At 42.8% G+C, this 15,115-nt stretch overlaps 1 protein-coding gene across 21 annotated transcripts in view; it reads left to right on the top strand.

The window, feature by feature from the left end:
- The window catches only part of NRXN1 (neurexin 1), a 1,474,248-nt gene that overhangs the window by 955,972 nt on the left and 503,161 nt on the right, over positions 1-15,115 (top strand). For all 21 annotated transcript variants that reach the window (XM_069234058.1, XM_069234055.1, XM_069234049.1 and 18 more), the window contains one exon: positions 8,503-8,676. In XM_069234058.1, the coding sequence (XP_069090159.1) occupies positions 8,503-8,676 (174 nt within the window). The remainder of the gene's footprint in view (positions 1-8,502; positions 8,677-15,115) is intronic.

The raw sequence follows: 15,115 nt of genomic DNA, 5'->3' as shown, positions 1-15,115 counted from the left end.
ATTTCTGTGTGGGATCACCTCACCAGCACAAATTTCCTACAACCCAACGTTCCCCTCTGTATCCCGGTAAAAATGATACCTCACTTGTGTAGGTGGCCAAGTGCCTTTACCAGGGAAGAGCCAAAAACATGTTGAGGGAACCAAAGTGGGTCCAAAGGGGCAGTTTAAAAAAAAACAACATTTTTTGCCGACAAGTGGGTCAGAACTTTCAGCGGTATAGATGCGACAATGCCGGTCGAAATTTTGGGGATTCCTGCAGATTCTGGAAGGTTCCATCACAAAAATGTGGGAAAATATGTGATTTCAAGCAAAGATGGAGGTTTTCAGGGCATTGTGAGTAAGAAAATGGTGCAGGGTGCATGTGAAGCACAGCACCCTGGACTCACCCAGATGTTTAGTTTTCAGATATGTCTAGGTCTTTGGTGGTTTTCTACATGGCCGTGTCCCAAAGTCCAAAAAGTGGATCCCTCACTGTTAGAAATGGGGTCTCTGGTTGACAGTCAGGTTACCCCCTGTTCAAGCAAGGACCCTCACTCTAGTTAGGATAAAAGAGAATCACCCTCAGCTAACCCCTGCTTACCCCCTTGGTAGCTTGGCAGAGCAGTAGGCTTAACCTCAGAGTGCTGGGCGTAAAGTATTTGTACCAACACACACAGTAACTTAATGAAAACACTACAAAATGACACAACACCAGTTTAGAAAAATAGGAAATATTTATCTAGACAAAACAAGACCAAAACGACAAAAATCCAACATACACAAGTCAAGTTATGATTTTTTTAAAGGTTTAAAATAAAAAGAGTCTTTAGGTAGTTGTAACACCACACTAGCGCTGCCAGCGTGAAAATGTACCTGGTTTGCGTCAAAAATAACCCCGCACGGGCGGTGTGCGTCGAAAGTAACCCTGCACGGCTGTGTGCGTCGAAAACAACTCGGCACGGCGGTGCGCGTTGAAAAAGCCAGCCACACGACGATCCGAAAGTCCCGCGGCGCAGGGTGCGATCTCTCAGCCTCCGTCAGCGATGCTGCGCGTCGTTTCTCCTGCTCCGGGCGTCGGTGTTTCGGTCGCGTTTCCTGCGGCGTCGTTTCTCAGCTGCGAAACCGGCGTCGCGTCGTTTTCTCAGCCGCGATCGGATTCGCGTCGATCTTTTCTCCGCACGGTGCCCGGTGCGTGTATTTTTGTCCTTAGGCTGCCAGCCTCTCCTTTCAGGGTCCCAGGAACTGGAAGGGCACCACAGAGCAGAGTAGGGGTCTCTCCAGAGACTCCAGGTGCTGGCAGGAAGAAGTCTTTGCTATCCCTGAGACTTCAACAACAGGAGGCAAGCTCTACATCAAGCCCTTGGAGATTTCTTCTTCAAGATGGAAGGCACACAAAGTCCAGTCTTTGCCCTCTTACTCAGGCAGAAGCAGCACTGCAGGAAAGCTCCACAAAGCACAGTCACAGGCAGGGCAGCACTTGTTCCTCAGCGATCAGCTCTTCTCCAGGCAGAGGTTCCTCTTGATTCCAGAAGTGTTTCTAAAGTTTGTAAGTTTGGGTGCCCTTCTTATACCCATTTTAGTCTTTGAAGTCACCTTTCTTCAAAGGGGACTCACACCTTCTTGTGAAATCCTGCCTTGCCCAGGCAAGGCCTCAGACACACACCAGGGGGCTGGAGACAGCATTGTCAGAGGCAGGCACAGTCCTTTCAGATGAGAGTGACCACTCCACCCCTCCCTCCTAGCAGAGATGGCTAATCAGGAAATGCAGATCACACCCCAGCTCCCTTTGTGTCACTGTCTGGTGTGAGGTGAAAAACAACCCAACTGTCAAACTGACCCAGACAGGGAATCCACAAACCAGGCAGAGTCACAGAATGGTTTAAGCAAGAAAATGCTCACTTTCTAAAAGTGGCATTTCCAAACGCACAATCTCAAAATCAACTTTACTAAAAGATGTATTTTTAAATTGTGAGTTCAGGGGTCCCAAACTCCACATGTCTATCTACTCTCTAGGGGAATCTACACTTTAATCATATTTAAAGGTAGCCCCCATATTATCCTATGAGAGAGAGACAGACCTTGCAACAGTGAAAACGAAATTGGCAGTATTTCACTGTCAGGACATATAAACCACATTACTATATGTCCTACCTTATCCATACACTGCACCCTGCCCTTGGGGCTACCTAGGGCCTACCTTAGGGGTGCCTTACATGTAAGGAAAGGGAAGGTTTAGGCCTGGCAAGTGGGTACACTTGCCAAGTCGAATTTACAGTGTAAAAATACACATACAGACACTGCAGGGGCAGGTCTGAGACATGATTACAGAGCTACTTATGTGGGTGGCACAACCAGTGCTGCAGGCCCACTAGTAGCATTTGATTTACAGGCCCTGGCACCTCTAGTGCACATTACTAGGGACTTACTAGTAATTCAAATATGCCAATCATGGATGAACCACTTACATACAATTTAAACAGGAGCACTTGCACTTTAGCACTGGTTAGCAATGGTAAAGTGCCCAGAGTAACAAAAACAGCAAAATCAGAGTCCAGCACACATCAACAACCTGGGGAACAGAGGCAAAAAGTTAAGGGAGACCACGCCAAGGATGAAAAGTCTAACACTCACCATTCCAAGTGGGATGATTTTGAAAGTTGGACAAGCTTTCATGGCCCAAATGTGAAACCAAAACCCCAAATAATCAAATGTCTTGGGGAGAACTGAAAGACTGTTACCCCCTTCAGTTGGGGTGGGGGCATAACGATGCCCATACTGGTTGGTAGCCACCAGCCCACTGTTTTTTATTTTTTTTAAATTCCCTGGCAACTAGTAGGCTCTCTGTCCCCTCGGGGAGTGGATCTAGGGTAATTGCCCCATCTGCCCATTGGTGGGCAGAACAACTGTGGCCCCGTTTATTTGAGGGTATGGCCATACCCCCACCCTCTTTTTTTGAAATAATAAAAAAAATCTTCCCTAGTTTTTCCTGGCCTTTCTGCCCCCCTGGGTGGCAGATGGACCTTCAAAAAATAGGCCGATACAGTAATGTACCCCCATGGGGAGCAACCCCCTACCCAAGGAGCTGCCCCCCCAAACAATACACACACAAAAATCCCTGGTGCTTAAGTGGTTTCTGCCCACCCTGGGGGCAGATTGGCCTGATAGAAATAGGCCGATCTGCCCCCAAGGGGGCAGAAATGGCTTAAAATAAATTTGCCTCTGCCAGGGGAGCGACCCTTGCCTAAGGGGTCCTCCACTTGCGTGAAATTGATGCAAAAAAAAAAAACGATCCCTCGTGTCTAGTGGTTTCTGCCCCCATTCATGGCAGATTGGCCTAATAAAAACAAGCCGATCTGCCCCCAAGGGAGGCCGAAATGGCCTTAAAATATTTCCCCCTCCAGGGAGCGACCTTTGCCTAAGGGGTCACACCCCACATCTAAAAAAATAAAACAAAAACAAAACAAAAATGATCCCTGCTGCCTAGAAGATCGGCCTAATTACAATTGGCCAATGTGCCCCCAAGGGGGGCATAAATGGCCTAAAACAAATTTGCCCCCCCTGGGGATCGACCCTTACCTAATCGGTCGCTCCCCTTGCGTGAAACTGACCAAAAAAACAAAATCCCTGCTAGTGGTTTCTGACCCCCAGGGGGGCAGAAATGGCCTAAAAACAATTTGCCCCCAAGGGAAGCAACCCTTACCTAATCGGTCGCTCCCCTTGTGTGAAACTGACCAAAAAAACAAAATCCCTGCTAGTGGTTTCTGACCCCCACGGGGCAGAAATGGCCTAAAAACAATTTGCCCCCAAGGGGAGCGACCCTTGCCTAAGAGGTCACTCCCAACGTGTAAAACGCAAAATAAACAAACAAAAAAAAAGATCCCTGGTGTCTAGGGTTTTCTGCCCCCCCCCCAGGGGCAGATCGGCCTTATTATAATAGGCCGATCTGCCCCGGGGGGGGGGGCAGAAAAGGCCTAAAAATATGTTTCCCCTGGGGAGCGGCCCTTGCCGATGGGGCTGCTCCCCTTATGCAATAAAACTTAAAAAAACATATTCCCTGGTGTCCAGTGCGTATTTCTGCTGCCCGATCGCGAAAGGAAAGGAAACGCCTTTCCTTTCCTTTAATGCCCCTCTCAGCCTGTCCACATAATCGGAGGAGAAATGCTTTTGCATTTCTCCTCCGATCCGCGCTGGAAGCTCAGGGTAGGCCTCTGATGAGGTCAGCGCACGATCGTGCACTGACTTCATCAGACACCACTAGGGGGTCGGGGGGGCGTCGTGGAAGGGTTCAGCGATTTCCCTTCCATCCAAGCCTTGGGGGCACCAAGGCAAGGCTCATGGGGGGAGCACTAGCACCGCAGCCAAGGACTTAACCATTACGTCCTTGGCTGAGAAGCGGTTAAGGGAATGACAGAACATTGCAAGCCTATTAAAGACATCTTTCACATTGCTTCCTTCATGGGCAGAGGTTTGGCAGCTAAATGCTAAAAGATATGCTTGTAGGCACTGCAGTCTCAGCATATTGCACCTTAGTATCACCAGGCGGTCTCAGGATATCTCCTGAATATTTTCTTAGATAATGTAAGGGGTGAGAGTGAGTGCTATTGTCTGCTTCTGTGTCAAAACGGTGTGTAGACTTGAGGGTAATATTTCTCACCCAGGTTCCTGACTGGTATGAAAGAATGAATGGGATTGCATCTTGCTTTGCATTTAATTACTAGTTTGCCTGTTTTGTATCTATGACTGAAAGAATTACAGCATTGATCACTAATCACTTCTTGTGATAAGCTCAAGTAACTTCACCTCCAGAGAGTAAGTCTTTAAAGAGATGTTGAACATATTTGCCTTTTCTTTTTTCTTTGCCACAGTTTTGGGCTGGAAGTTGTCTTAAATGACTGAGGACCTGACTCAGCCCTGTTTCACCAACGTATTCAGTAGTAAATGGTTGCTTGTTATGGCAGCTTTAAAGATGTGTTGTCATTGGCTGGGATTGCAGCAGCATTTGTTGACAACAGTACATAACTCATAACATACAAAAAGCAACATAATATCACAATTAGAACATAACAAGGCACAACATCACAAATAGTCAAAAAAGAATGCAAAATGACTGCAGTTCAAACTACATCACAGTACAATAATACTGCATCAAAACACAGCAGCTCACAAATCACCATAACAAAATGTTGCACACCAAATGTGCACACACATTTGAATCACCATTACTAGCTTTAGAAACTTGTTTTTATATTATGGTTGTGAAAGGTGTGTGCACCAAGCTCTGAATTACTTTATCACCAAGGACATGGAACACCAGGAAAAAATGATGAGTGGTACAAGTCCAAGGACCTCTAAAAATTCTGAAACTTAATCCCGAATATGAGGTTCCTCACATTTTTTGGAGAGCTTCCTTTCTTCCATGTTTGAATGCCTAGCTGTTAGACCTGACAGCCTTAGGGTGGTCTTCTCCCAACTTTTTGACTGCCTCCCTCTATTTTTCTGATTTTGTTTGTGCTGGATTTAGGACTCTGCTCACTTTACCACTGCTGACCAGTGCTAAAGTGCTTGTGTTCTCTCCCCTAAATATGGTGACATTGACTCCTACCAAATTGGCAAATTTAATGTATCTGTAATTCCCTAGTAAAGTGCACTAGAGGTGACCAGGACCTGTAAAGTAAATGCTACTACTGGTCCTGCAACACTGATTGTGCTACCCACATAAGTAGCCCCTTAACCCTGTCTCAGGCCTGCTATTGCAAGACCTGTGTGTGCAGTTTTACTGCCACCCGACTTGCCTTTTAAAACCCTTTGCCAAGCCCTAAGATCCCCTTTTATTTCATATGTCACCCCTAAGGTAGACCCTATGTGAACCCACAGGGCAGGGTGGAATGTATATAAAAGGCAGGGCATCTACTTGTAAGTTTTACATGTCATGGTAGTGAAAAACTCCTAAAGTCCTTTTTCACTATTGTTAAGCATGCTCCTTTCACAGGCCAGCATTGGGGATTCCTTTATATACTTTTAAGTGATAATTTCTGATCTGAAAGTAGTAGCATTGTCATGTTTGGTATGTTTGAAATGGTAGTGGGAAATCCTGCTCACTGGTAAAGTTGAATTTAACATTACTATTTCAGAAATGCCACTTTTGGATAGTAGGCATTTCTCTGCTCCTGATGCTCTCTGGGTCTGACAGTCTGTCTCCAATCTACATCTAGTTTGTGCTGGGTGACAGCAGCTCTTGTGCATTCTATACAGACAGAAATAAACACAAAACACTCAGCTGCATCTGTATTCATCAGCATACTGATGGGTCTTCCTGAGCAGGTCAGGTGAAGGGCCTCTCATTTACACTTCAATGGCTAGTGGCCTGACCCCACACAAAGTGTTGATAACTCCCCACAGAGCTCCTGACCGACTGGACTGGACTGGAATGGGAACTGGTACACTTCACAACCACTCTTTGAAGTTTCCCCCACTTCAAAGGCACATTTGGGAATAAGAACTGGGTCTGTGACCCCCTAAAATTAGGCACTTCTAGACCTAAGAATGGACTCTGCTTGAAGGACTGTGGTGCTGCTCAAAGGAATCAACTAGACTGCTTTTGTGGAAGGACTGCTTTTCTGCTTGTCACCATGCTACCTGCTGCTCCCTGACTCTGCTGGAAGGACTCTGTCTTCCTACCTCTAGCGCTCTCCAACGGCTTCTTAGCTTGCCTCCTGTTCCCATGTCTCAGGGACATCAGGGACTTGAACCCTCTGCACCTGTACACCCCAATGTGTTTGTCTGCCCAGCTTTGAAAGTGGGCCTAAGGTGCTCTATATTCTTTGGTTCATCAGAACTACCACGAAGCAACACAAAGCCTCGAAAAGCCTTGCTGAGCAGCTGCCAGCCCATCGGAATCGATGCACAGTGATGTCAAGCACTGCAAAGCCTCACTACATAGCTTTTCAGAACTGATGCCGGCAGATGCGACACAGCTCGCCAGGATCAACGCAAAGAGACACCAAAGCCCTTCAAAGCCTCACTGCTCAGCTCCTAGGGTTCGACGCAAAGTGACACCAAGCCCTGAAAAGCCTCACCACACAGCTTCTCAGAACTGACGCAAGCAGATGCGAAGCCTTGCAAAGCAACACTGCGCGGACCACGCAGCAGGATTTAAGGTGCTGTGTTCGGCTGACCCAAGTCCCAGTCCAGCATGACCAGATAACCACAGTTGGTGCTCTGTGCTTCTTTGTGCTATTTTCACCTAAATCTTCAAATTTACATATCTCAGGAACTACATATTGGGTTTTTGTCATGTTGGTCTTGTTTTATTTATAAAATCATCATCTATTATTCTGGTGTAGAGTCACAAAATACTTTACACTTGCCTTCTAAGTTAAGCCTGCCTGCTCTGTGCCATGCTACTGGAGAGTGATCATAGGATAATTTAGGTTGTGTTGTGACTTACCCTGAGTAGGATTGTGGTCCCTACTTGGACAGGGTGCATACTTCTGCCAACTAGAGACCCAATCTCTGAAACTAGCTTACATATTATTCACTTATGTTCCTAAATTTTTGCTCTCTTAACCATGTTTACTCGGCATTCATTCTTGTATCCTCTTATTGGGGCTTCCTTTAAATGTCAATTAGGGGAATACATTTTTAAACAGCAAATGTTATATAGATGTTCAAGATTCAGTTTTTAAGTGCAAAGCCCAGTGGTAAAGGACTACAGAAAGAGCAAGTTTTTTTATTTTGTTTCAACTGCTTGCCAGACCCAATTAACCACTTATTTTGATTATTTTTGAGTTGCTCATCACTGTGAATGATAAGACTCTGGTGCCCATATTTATGGGCTTTTGACACAGGGCAGTGGAGTGAGTCACCTCCCTCATTGCCCTGAATCAAAGGGAAAGGGCAGAAATGCACCACATTTAAGCAATACAGTGCATTTCTATCCTTTCCCACTGTCCTGTTTTGGCAGCCTAGTGCCAATGCAGGTACCTTGCACCATGGTGCAAGGGTGTCTGCATTATAGGCAGGATTGTTTTGTGCAGGAAGGGACACCTTCCTGCACAAAACAATCTTGGGAGGTGTTTTCCTCTATCTATGTGTGTCGTAAACCCCAGGGCAGCTCTGCTTGCAGTGCTGCTATGGTGAATTGGGACCGCCAGCACCACCAGTCTGTTTTGTGATGGAAGAGTGGCGGTGTTGGCGGTCCGACCGCAGCAGTAGCCACATTTGCGGCGGTCAGACTGCCACCGTGACCCTGGTGGTCTGAAGACCGCCAGGGTCGCAATCAAGGGCCTATATGATTGAAAATGGCAGCAGAAATTACACTGAGTATAGTGCAGCATGGGAAGTGATGTTTTCAGTTCTCAATAGTTAGAGATTCTAAATACAGAACTAGGGCGATGTAGGTATGCTTCTTGGGGGAATACAGACAGCATTTTATGTTTGCGAATGACAGCAGGCATTACTTTGAGTATATTGGAACACGTCTTACCCACGATATGAGTAATAATGTCTGCTTTTCGTGTACAGGTGACCTCTACGTAGGAGGAGTATCCAAAGATATGTATAAATCTTTACCCAGGCTGGTCCACGCTAAGGAAGGATTCCAAGGCTGCCTGGCATCAGTTGACCTGAACGGGCGTCTTCCTGACCTGATCTCCGATGCAGTGCTCTGCAATGGACAGATAGAAAGAGGATGCGAAGGTATTATATGTCCTAACAATCGCCGCATTTATTTGATTGGTCCTGCAAGTTCAGGCTGCAAATTGGCTTTCGACAGACCCATTGTTCTCATTTTAATTGAAATCTTTTTGGGTTCTACATATTTGTATGTCATTTAAATTGCTTCATTCTTACCTGCCTGAGCTCCCTAAGAAATATCGAAATGGTGGTCGAATGCCTTTATGTTCTGGTTTATATGTGACACTAGCAAACTGCATATTCTATAATGAAATCACTGTATAGAGCATAATAAAACACAACAGCCTATACGAAATAAGTATGATCCTACGAAATAAATGGAATGGTTGGGATTCAGTGGCTAGGCCATTTGGGGAAGGTGGTAGCTGTGATTCTGAAATAAATAATTCAGGAGAGAAGTAATTACTGGCCACATCATTGATCACACGTAAGCTGTTTTTTTAAAGACAGTGGGTTTTAATGGAGTGGGGCTGTGATGTATGATTTCGGCTCTAAGTATTTCTTTAACTAACTTCTTACCCAGAATATTCCTACAATGCATCAAATGGCTCGATCCCTAAATACCATCGAGCCTCTTGGTACTCATTATATAATCAGTAAACATCGATTAAAAACACAAATACTGATGTATTGGCACACACGCTGTGCCTATAGTTTGCTCATACTGCTTCAGTGCACTTTCATTCTATTCCCTGAAATGAAGCTCATTTTGCCACAGATGACGTATTTATCGTTCTGTCCATGGTGTAGTGCCAGTGAGAGGAATTATTGCTGTGAGATAATGGGAAAGAAATCACACAATTACCAAAATTGTGTCAGGCCAAAATGTATTTTTGGAAGCTCCGTTGTACATATTCGCTTTTAGGGCATTGGGAACCCCGTGCTGGGCAAATCAATAGAAATGTGCTGTTTATAGAGATGTGCCCTATGTACATCATCATTTGCCTGCTGTTGGATGAATTATTCCCCAGAGCTAAGTGCATGTGTAGCTGTTACACATCATAGTGACCATAACTAACCATGCTTACAACCGTCTGTGAAATCTATGAAATGAATTTCAGGTACACTAACATGGAGAAAATAACCTTTTAAAGATGTGTCAGCCCACACTCTAGCCAAGAGCAGATTATATTTGCCAAGTGCCATGTTAGCAATCTATACAATGCATACCAATTTTCAGTCAAGTAAGCAATGACATATGCCATACTTCATGCACTGGAGTTTAATAAAAAATAAAGAAGTACTGCCCTGGCCTTTCTGTCAGTCAGGGATTCCTGTTCTAATCACAGAGGTGTGTTCAAACTATTTCCACTATTGTATGACTCCAGGTGTCACTGGAGGCAAGGATACACACACATTACTTTCCCTCGTTTGGTGGTTTGCTGCATTGTGCTTACTGAGCATTAAGTAACATTCTAAGGAGAAATTATGTAACTTAGCATATTTTTCTTATAGATAGAGAACATTGAGATCCCACTTGCAAACATCAAGGACTATATATACATATATATATATATATATATATATATATATACATATATATATATATATATATATATATATATATATATATATATATATATATATATATACGTAGTTAGATAGATAGAAAAATAGATAGATCTTGATAGATATAGATAGGCAGGTTGATAGATAGATAGATAGATAGATAGATAGATAGATAGATAGATAGATAGATAGATAGATAGATAGATAGAACATTGACACATTTAATCAAGAAAATGTAATCTTAGAAATATATATATGAATACATACATGAAATTATTTCTGTTGTGGCTGCCATTATCTAACACAGTGCATTGAGCAAAAAAAGGAAAAAAGAAAGGCCATAAGAGTGCAGAATAAACCTACCTTGGCTCCGAGGCCTATGTTCGGGGTGCGGGGAGCAGAGCGATAGCACTTGTATTAAAATAAAAATTAAATAATTTCATTTTATTGTGAACTTTTGGGATCCTATGCTGAATCTGTGGATCCTATAGACCCTCCTATATTTCACGATTCAAGGATCCAGCACAGGATTTGCTAATACTACAAAACAATTTTGGAAAAAAAAAAAATATTTAGAAGATTAATGCTGTATAAAGCCAATAACCTCACATGGAGGTTGGCTGCATGCATAGGGGTGGTTGAAATATCTGGCAGAATTCCAGGCCCTGCTGCTAATCCAATGCGGCAGGTGGCTGAAGCTGAAGGAAGACTTGACTATCCGTGGAAGGTAGGGTGAAGTGTCAGGCTGGAGAACAGGCCTTGAAGTCAAACCCCATAGCAGATGGACAAGGGCCACTCTGGTTGTTTTCCTTCAATGGAGAGTTTGGTACAGAAGCTAGCCCTAGGAGTGTGATTTTTCACATACAAGAAAAGAAAACAAGAATTTCCCTTCCTCAAAGTAAGCCATTACTACAGTTTTATCACTTCATTGGGAACACAACTTAATAAAAATACAATGATTTCTGAGTTCTGAATATAATGAGCAAAATACACAATCCAGAACCTGGGAGAGTAGAATTCCGAAATGTTGTAAAAATGTGCATTCATGAAATAATGTTGATTCACTAACTGTACTATTTTTATTGTGTTAAAATTGGTTGAAACTGTTGAAATTGTATAACATCATTCAAGATCGCTTGTCTCTAAATATTTAATATCTGTTTATGTGGGTTTGGCACATGGACTTAACTGTAAAATTGCAGAATTTATAGGTTGTATCTTTGTTGAGGTTAACACATTGCAGGGAAAATTCAACAGTATTTTCTTGCATGCTTTGTTCAATAACACTAGATGAGAAAACACCATGTCTCCAACTAAATTGCCAACTGTATAAATAGTGAATTTATTCTACTTTATCAATCACATTAGATGGTTTAAAGATGAGCAGTTGAAAAAAGAGGTGCCTCTTTAATGAAGGGCTAAAGTTTATATATATAAACCCATTCACACAAACATTTCCATTTCATTTAATTAAAAATAATTATTTTCTGTTTTCGTTTTTATTATCATTGTATTGTTTCCTTACAGTACACATGATCACTTAAAAATATATTTTTTATTGTCCTTTCATGACCATGTTCAAATGTTTTACATTTTTTGTTTATGTCACCATTCTGTTTTGTGTATTTTCATTATTTTGTAAAATAAATGGAATTATGTGTGTTCACTACATTGTGTTGGTTTATTTGTAATCATTATTTCTACATATTAGTAGCATAACCACAATCAATCATGGTAGTCATCCGACTGAGAAAGTTTGCAGAATTTTCACACAGTTGTCTAGTTTAACAGGCTCAAAAATGACTAAATGAATTAGTGACTGCTTTTAATTTTCAGGTTATATTGCAAGAATCACCAATCTACAGATGTTTATCAAAATAGCATTTTAAAGAAATTTTAGAGATGGGGCAAAAAGTTGATGGCTATTCACTTGTGTGCCTCATTACTGGTGTATTATATCCTATAATATTTGTAATAATGCAAACAGGATGTGTGGCACATTTGTGATGGAGTAACCCAGACATCAAACTTTACGTCAAGCCCTTAAGTACTTAACAGTCACAATATGCCTTTGTGTTAGGTGATCAACTTAGGAAATGGAGGAGGTCAATGGAATAAATCATATGCACATTATTGAACACCATAGGCATCTTCTTTAAACACACTCCCTATAAAATATCAACAGACAATGTATTAATTTACTTCTAAACATCTTTAAAAACCTTTAACTCAAAACCGGAAACCAGACCGCAATGGGCCTGAGAGGATCACTTTCTTGAAGTAAACTGTAATCATTACACATATGTTAACAAAGTATACTACCTAAAATATAGATAACTTAATAATATTTGGAGTATCACCAAAAGAATGCAACACATTGTATATGCATTGCTTTTTATATTTGCATATCAGTATATAGGATAATTCACCAATGTATTCACCTATGTATCTAGAGAAACAGGATATCTAACATACAGTAGTTGATTCATCTAGACAGAAATGTCTTTCCATCTAAAGACATTTCAAATAGGATTCCTGCAATTTCCTCTTCCAGGTGTGGGATACATTCCTGTTGCAGCATGTAAAGTGATACCACACCACTCTTTCAGCCGTTCCATCATATGTTGCCATTAAAGAAGCCAGTCTTATAGTCCATTGTAAACATAAATTGTTGTAATCCAACCTATAATTAAATAGAATATGCTATCCCTAAGCATCCAGTTACTAACCAATAATTGTCCTTCATCAAGATTGAAAACACAGATAGAAAAAACAGCATAGCATTTGTCTCAACATAAAACAGATAGAAAACAAAGCATAGCATTTGTCTTTATTTGAAACAGAAACATAAAGAAAATTGTTTGGAAATAATCTGTGTCTCATTGTGGAGGCCAATGACAGGGGCTTATTTAATCAGAGAGTGCCCATTAAATATTTAATGGGCTGGATTTACAAAAAACTACATCTCACAATTATTTGTGAGTTGTAGGAAAGAGCTAGATATTGCAAGATAGCTGGAAATTTTCCTCAGGTGTTTCGGGGTAAAATAAACAATTACCAGTATTGCACATTAAATGCTAATTCCAGTTAACAATTGTGCAATAAAAGATCATAAACTAAATGTCGCTGTGCTATTTTAACCTCTTTCTTTGCACAACTCTTACTAACAGTTATCATATTTCAAAATATTCATTCACAGCAGATTTAGGCGGTCATTCTGACCCCCGCGGGCGGCGGGAGCCGCCCGCCTGGAGGGAGCCGCCAAATGGCCGCTCCGCGGTCGAAAGACCGCGGAGGCCATTCTGGCTTTCCCGCTGGGCTGGCGGGCAACCGCCAGAAGGCCGCCCGCCAGCCCAGCGGGAAACCCCTCCCCACGAGGAAGCCGGCTCCGAATGGAGCCGGCGGAGTGGGTATGTGCGACGGGTGCAGTGGCACCCGTCGCGTATTTCAGTGTCTGCGAAGCAGACACTTGAATACAAAGTGGGGCCCTCTTACGGGGGCCCCTGCAGTGCCCATGCCATTGGCATGGGCACTGCAGGGGCCCCCAGGGGCCCCACGACACCCCTCACCGCCATCCTGTTCCTGGCGGTCGGAGCCGCCAGGAACAGGATGGCGGTGAGGGGGTCGGAATCCCCCATGGCGGCGCAGCAAGCTGCGCCGCCATGGGGGATTCCCAGGGCAGCGGAAAACCGGCGGGAGACCGCCGGTTTTCCTGGTCTGACTGCGGCCAAACCGCCGCGGTCAGAATGCCCTGCGGGGCACCGCCAGCCTGTTGGCGGTGCTCCCGCATCCCCGAAGGACCGCCGGGGTCGGAATGACACCCTTAGTAGTATATGTAACTGCTGAGTTCAATAAGAAATAAAATCTATGAGATTTAAACATCCCTGTTGCCCACATGATGTAGGTTGCTTGATATTCTGGACACAGCTAATGTCAGGTTCAACACATACAATAGGCCATTCACTTGATCTATTTTCTTATTTAAACATTTGCAGTTATACAATAGTCCCCTTCTTCTACCTTATATTGCAGCACTGTCATATTTGAGCTACAAATTGTCATGATTTCTAAACTAACCGTTCTGACAACATCTAAATGGCACTAGTTTATTTAGGATAATCTGGAGTTATATTTCAATATTGTTTTGATGCAAAACCCAACTCCCCTTATGACTGTCATATTGTTTGAATGGATTTCAAGGTTTTAAACTCTATCACAATGACTTATGGTTTACTGAATTAGACAAGAAGAAAGTGTTTCACCCAACAAATTACCACTTTTTAAAGACTGACAGACTGGCTCAGTGCATCCATGCAGCAAACACAAATATATACCTACAGTAGGACTGTAGGCACTGCAAGCATAACCGCTGCTCATCACTAATAGATTGTCTGCAAAAGGCATCTAAATCTGGTCAAAGCAATCCAGGCTTGAGAGTGGGATTCAATATCTCATGTGCTAAAAAATGCTTCCTACTATTGAATGTTAGTTTGAATGTGGCAGTAATATTCCAGTGGCCTGATGAGCTGACATGATAATGGGTAGATTTTTAGTAACACAATTTGGAGGTTAGCTAAGGAAATCCCAGGACAAATAAGTAAATGAAAAACGGACAAACCTCAATATTCGTGATCCTCTTTCTACTGAAAGCTAATCAAGAGATGTATAGGCAATGGCCACTTGGTCTGTTTTCATAATGCTACACACTAACCATGTCAAAAATGTTTGGACCACCTACAGTTTATATAGTTTAATTTTTAGAAGCCTAAAATAATGAGCTTTGGTGTAGGTGAACATTTCCTGAAGTCCTCAAAACTAATGCCCTATGAAGTGGCTTCTTCACCATATGCCAGAGCTATCACTTAAAATAAAAAGTTATAAATAAGGGTAGACCTTACTTAGTCAATACAACTGAAAATACAGCTCCAGACAA

The sequence above is a fragment of the Pleurodeles waltl genome, chromosome 5 (assembly GCF_031143425.1).
Source record: "Pleurodeles waltl isolate 20211129_DDA chromosome 5, aPleWal1.hap1.20221129, whole genome shotgun sequence".
In the NCBI taxonomy this organism is placed as follows: Eukaryota; Metazoa; Chordata; class Amphibia; order Caudata; family Salamandridae; genus Pleurodeles; species Pleurodeles waltl.
The sequence above is the reverse complement of the archived record's forward strand: the minus strand, read 5'-3'. Positions and strand labels throughout refer to the sequence as shown.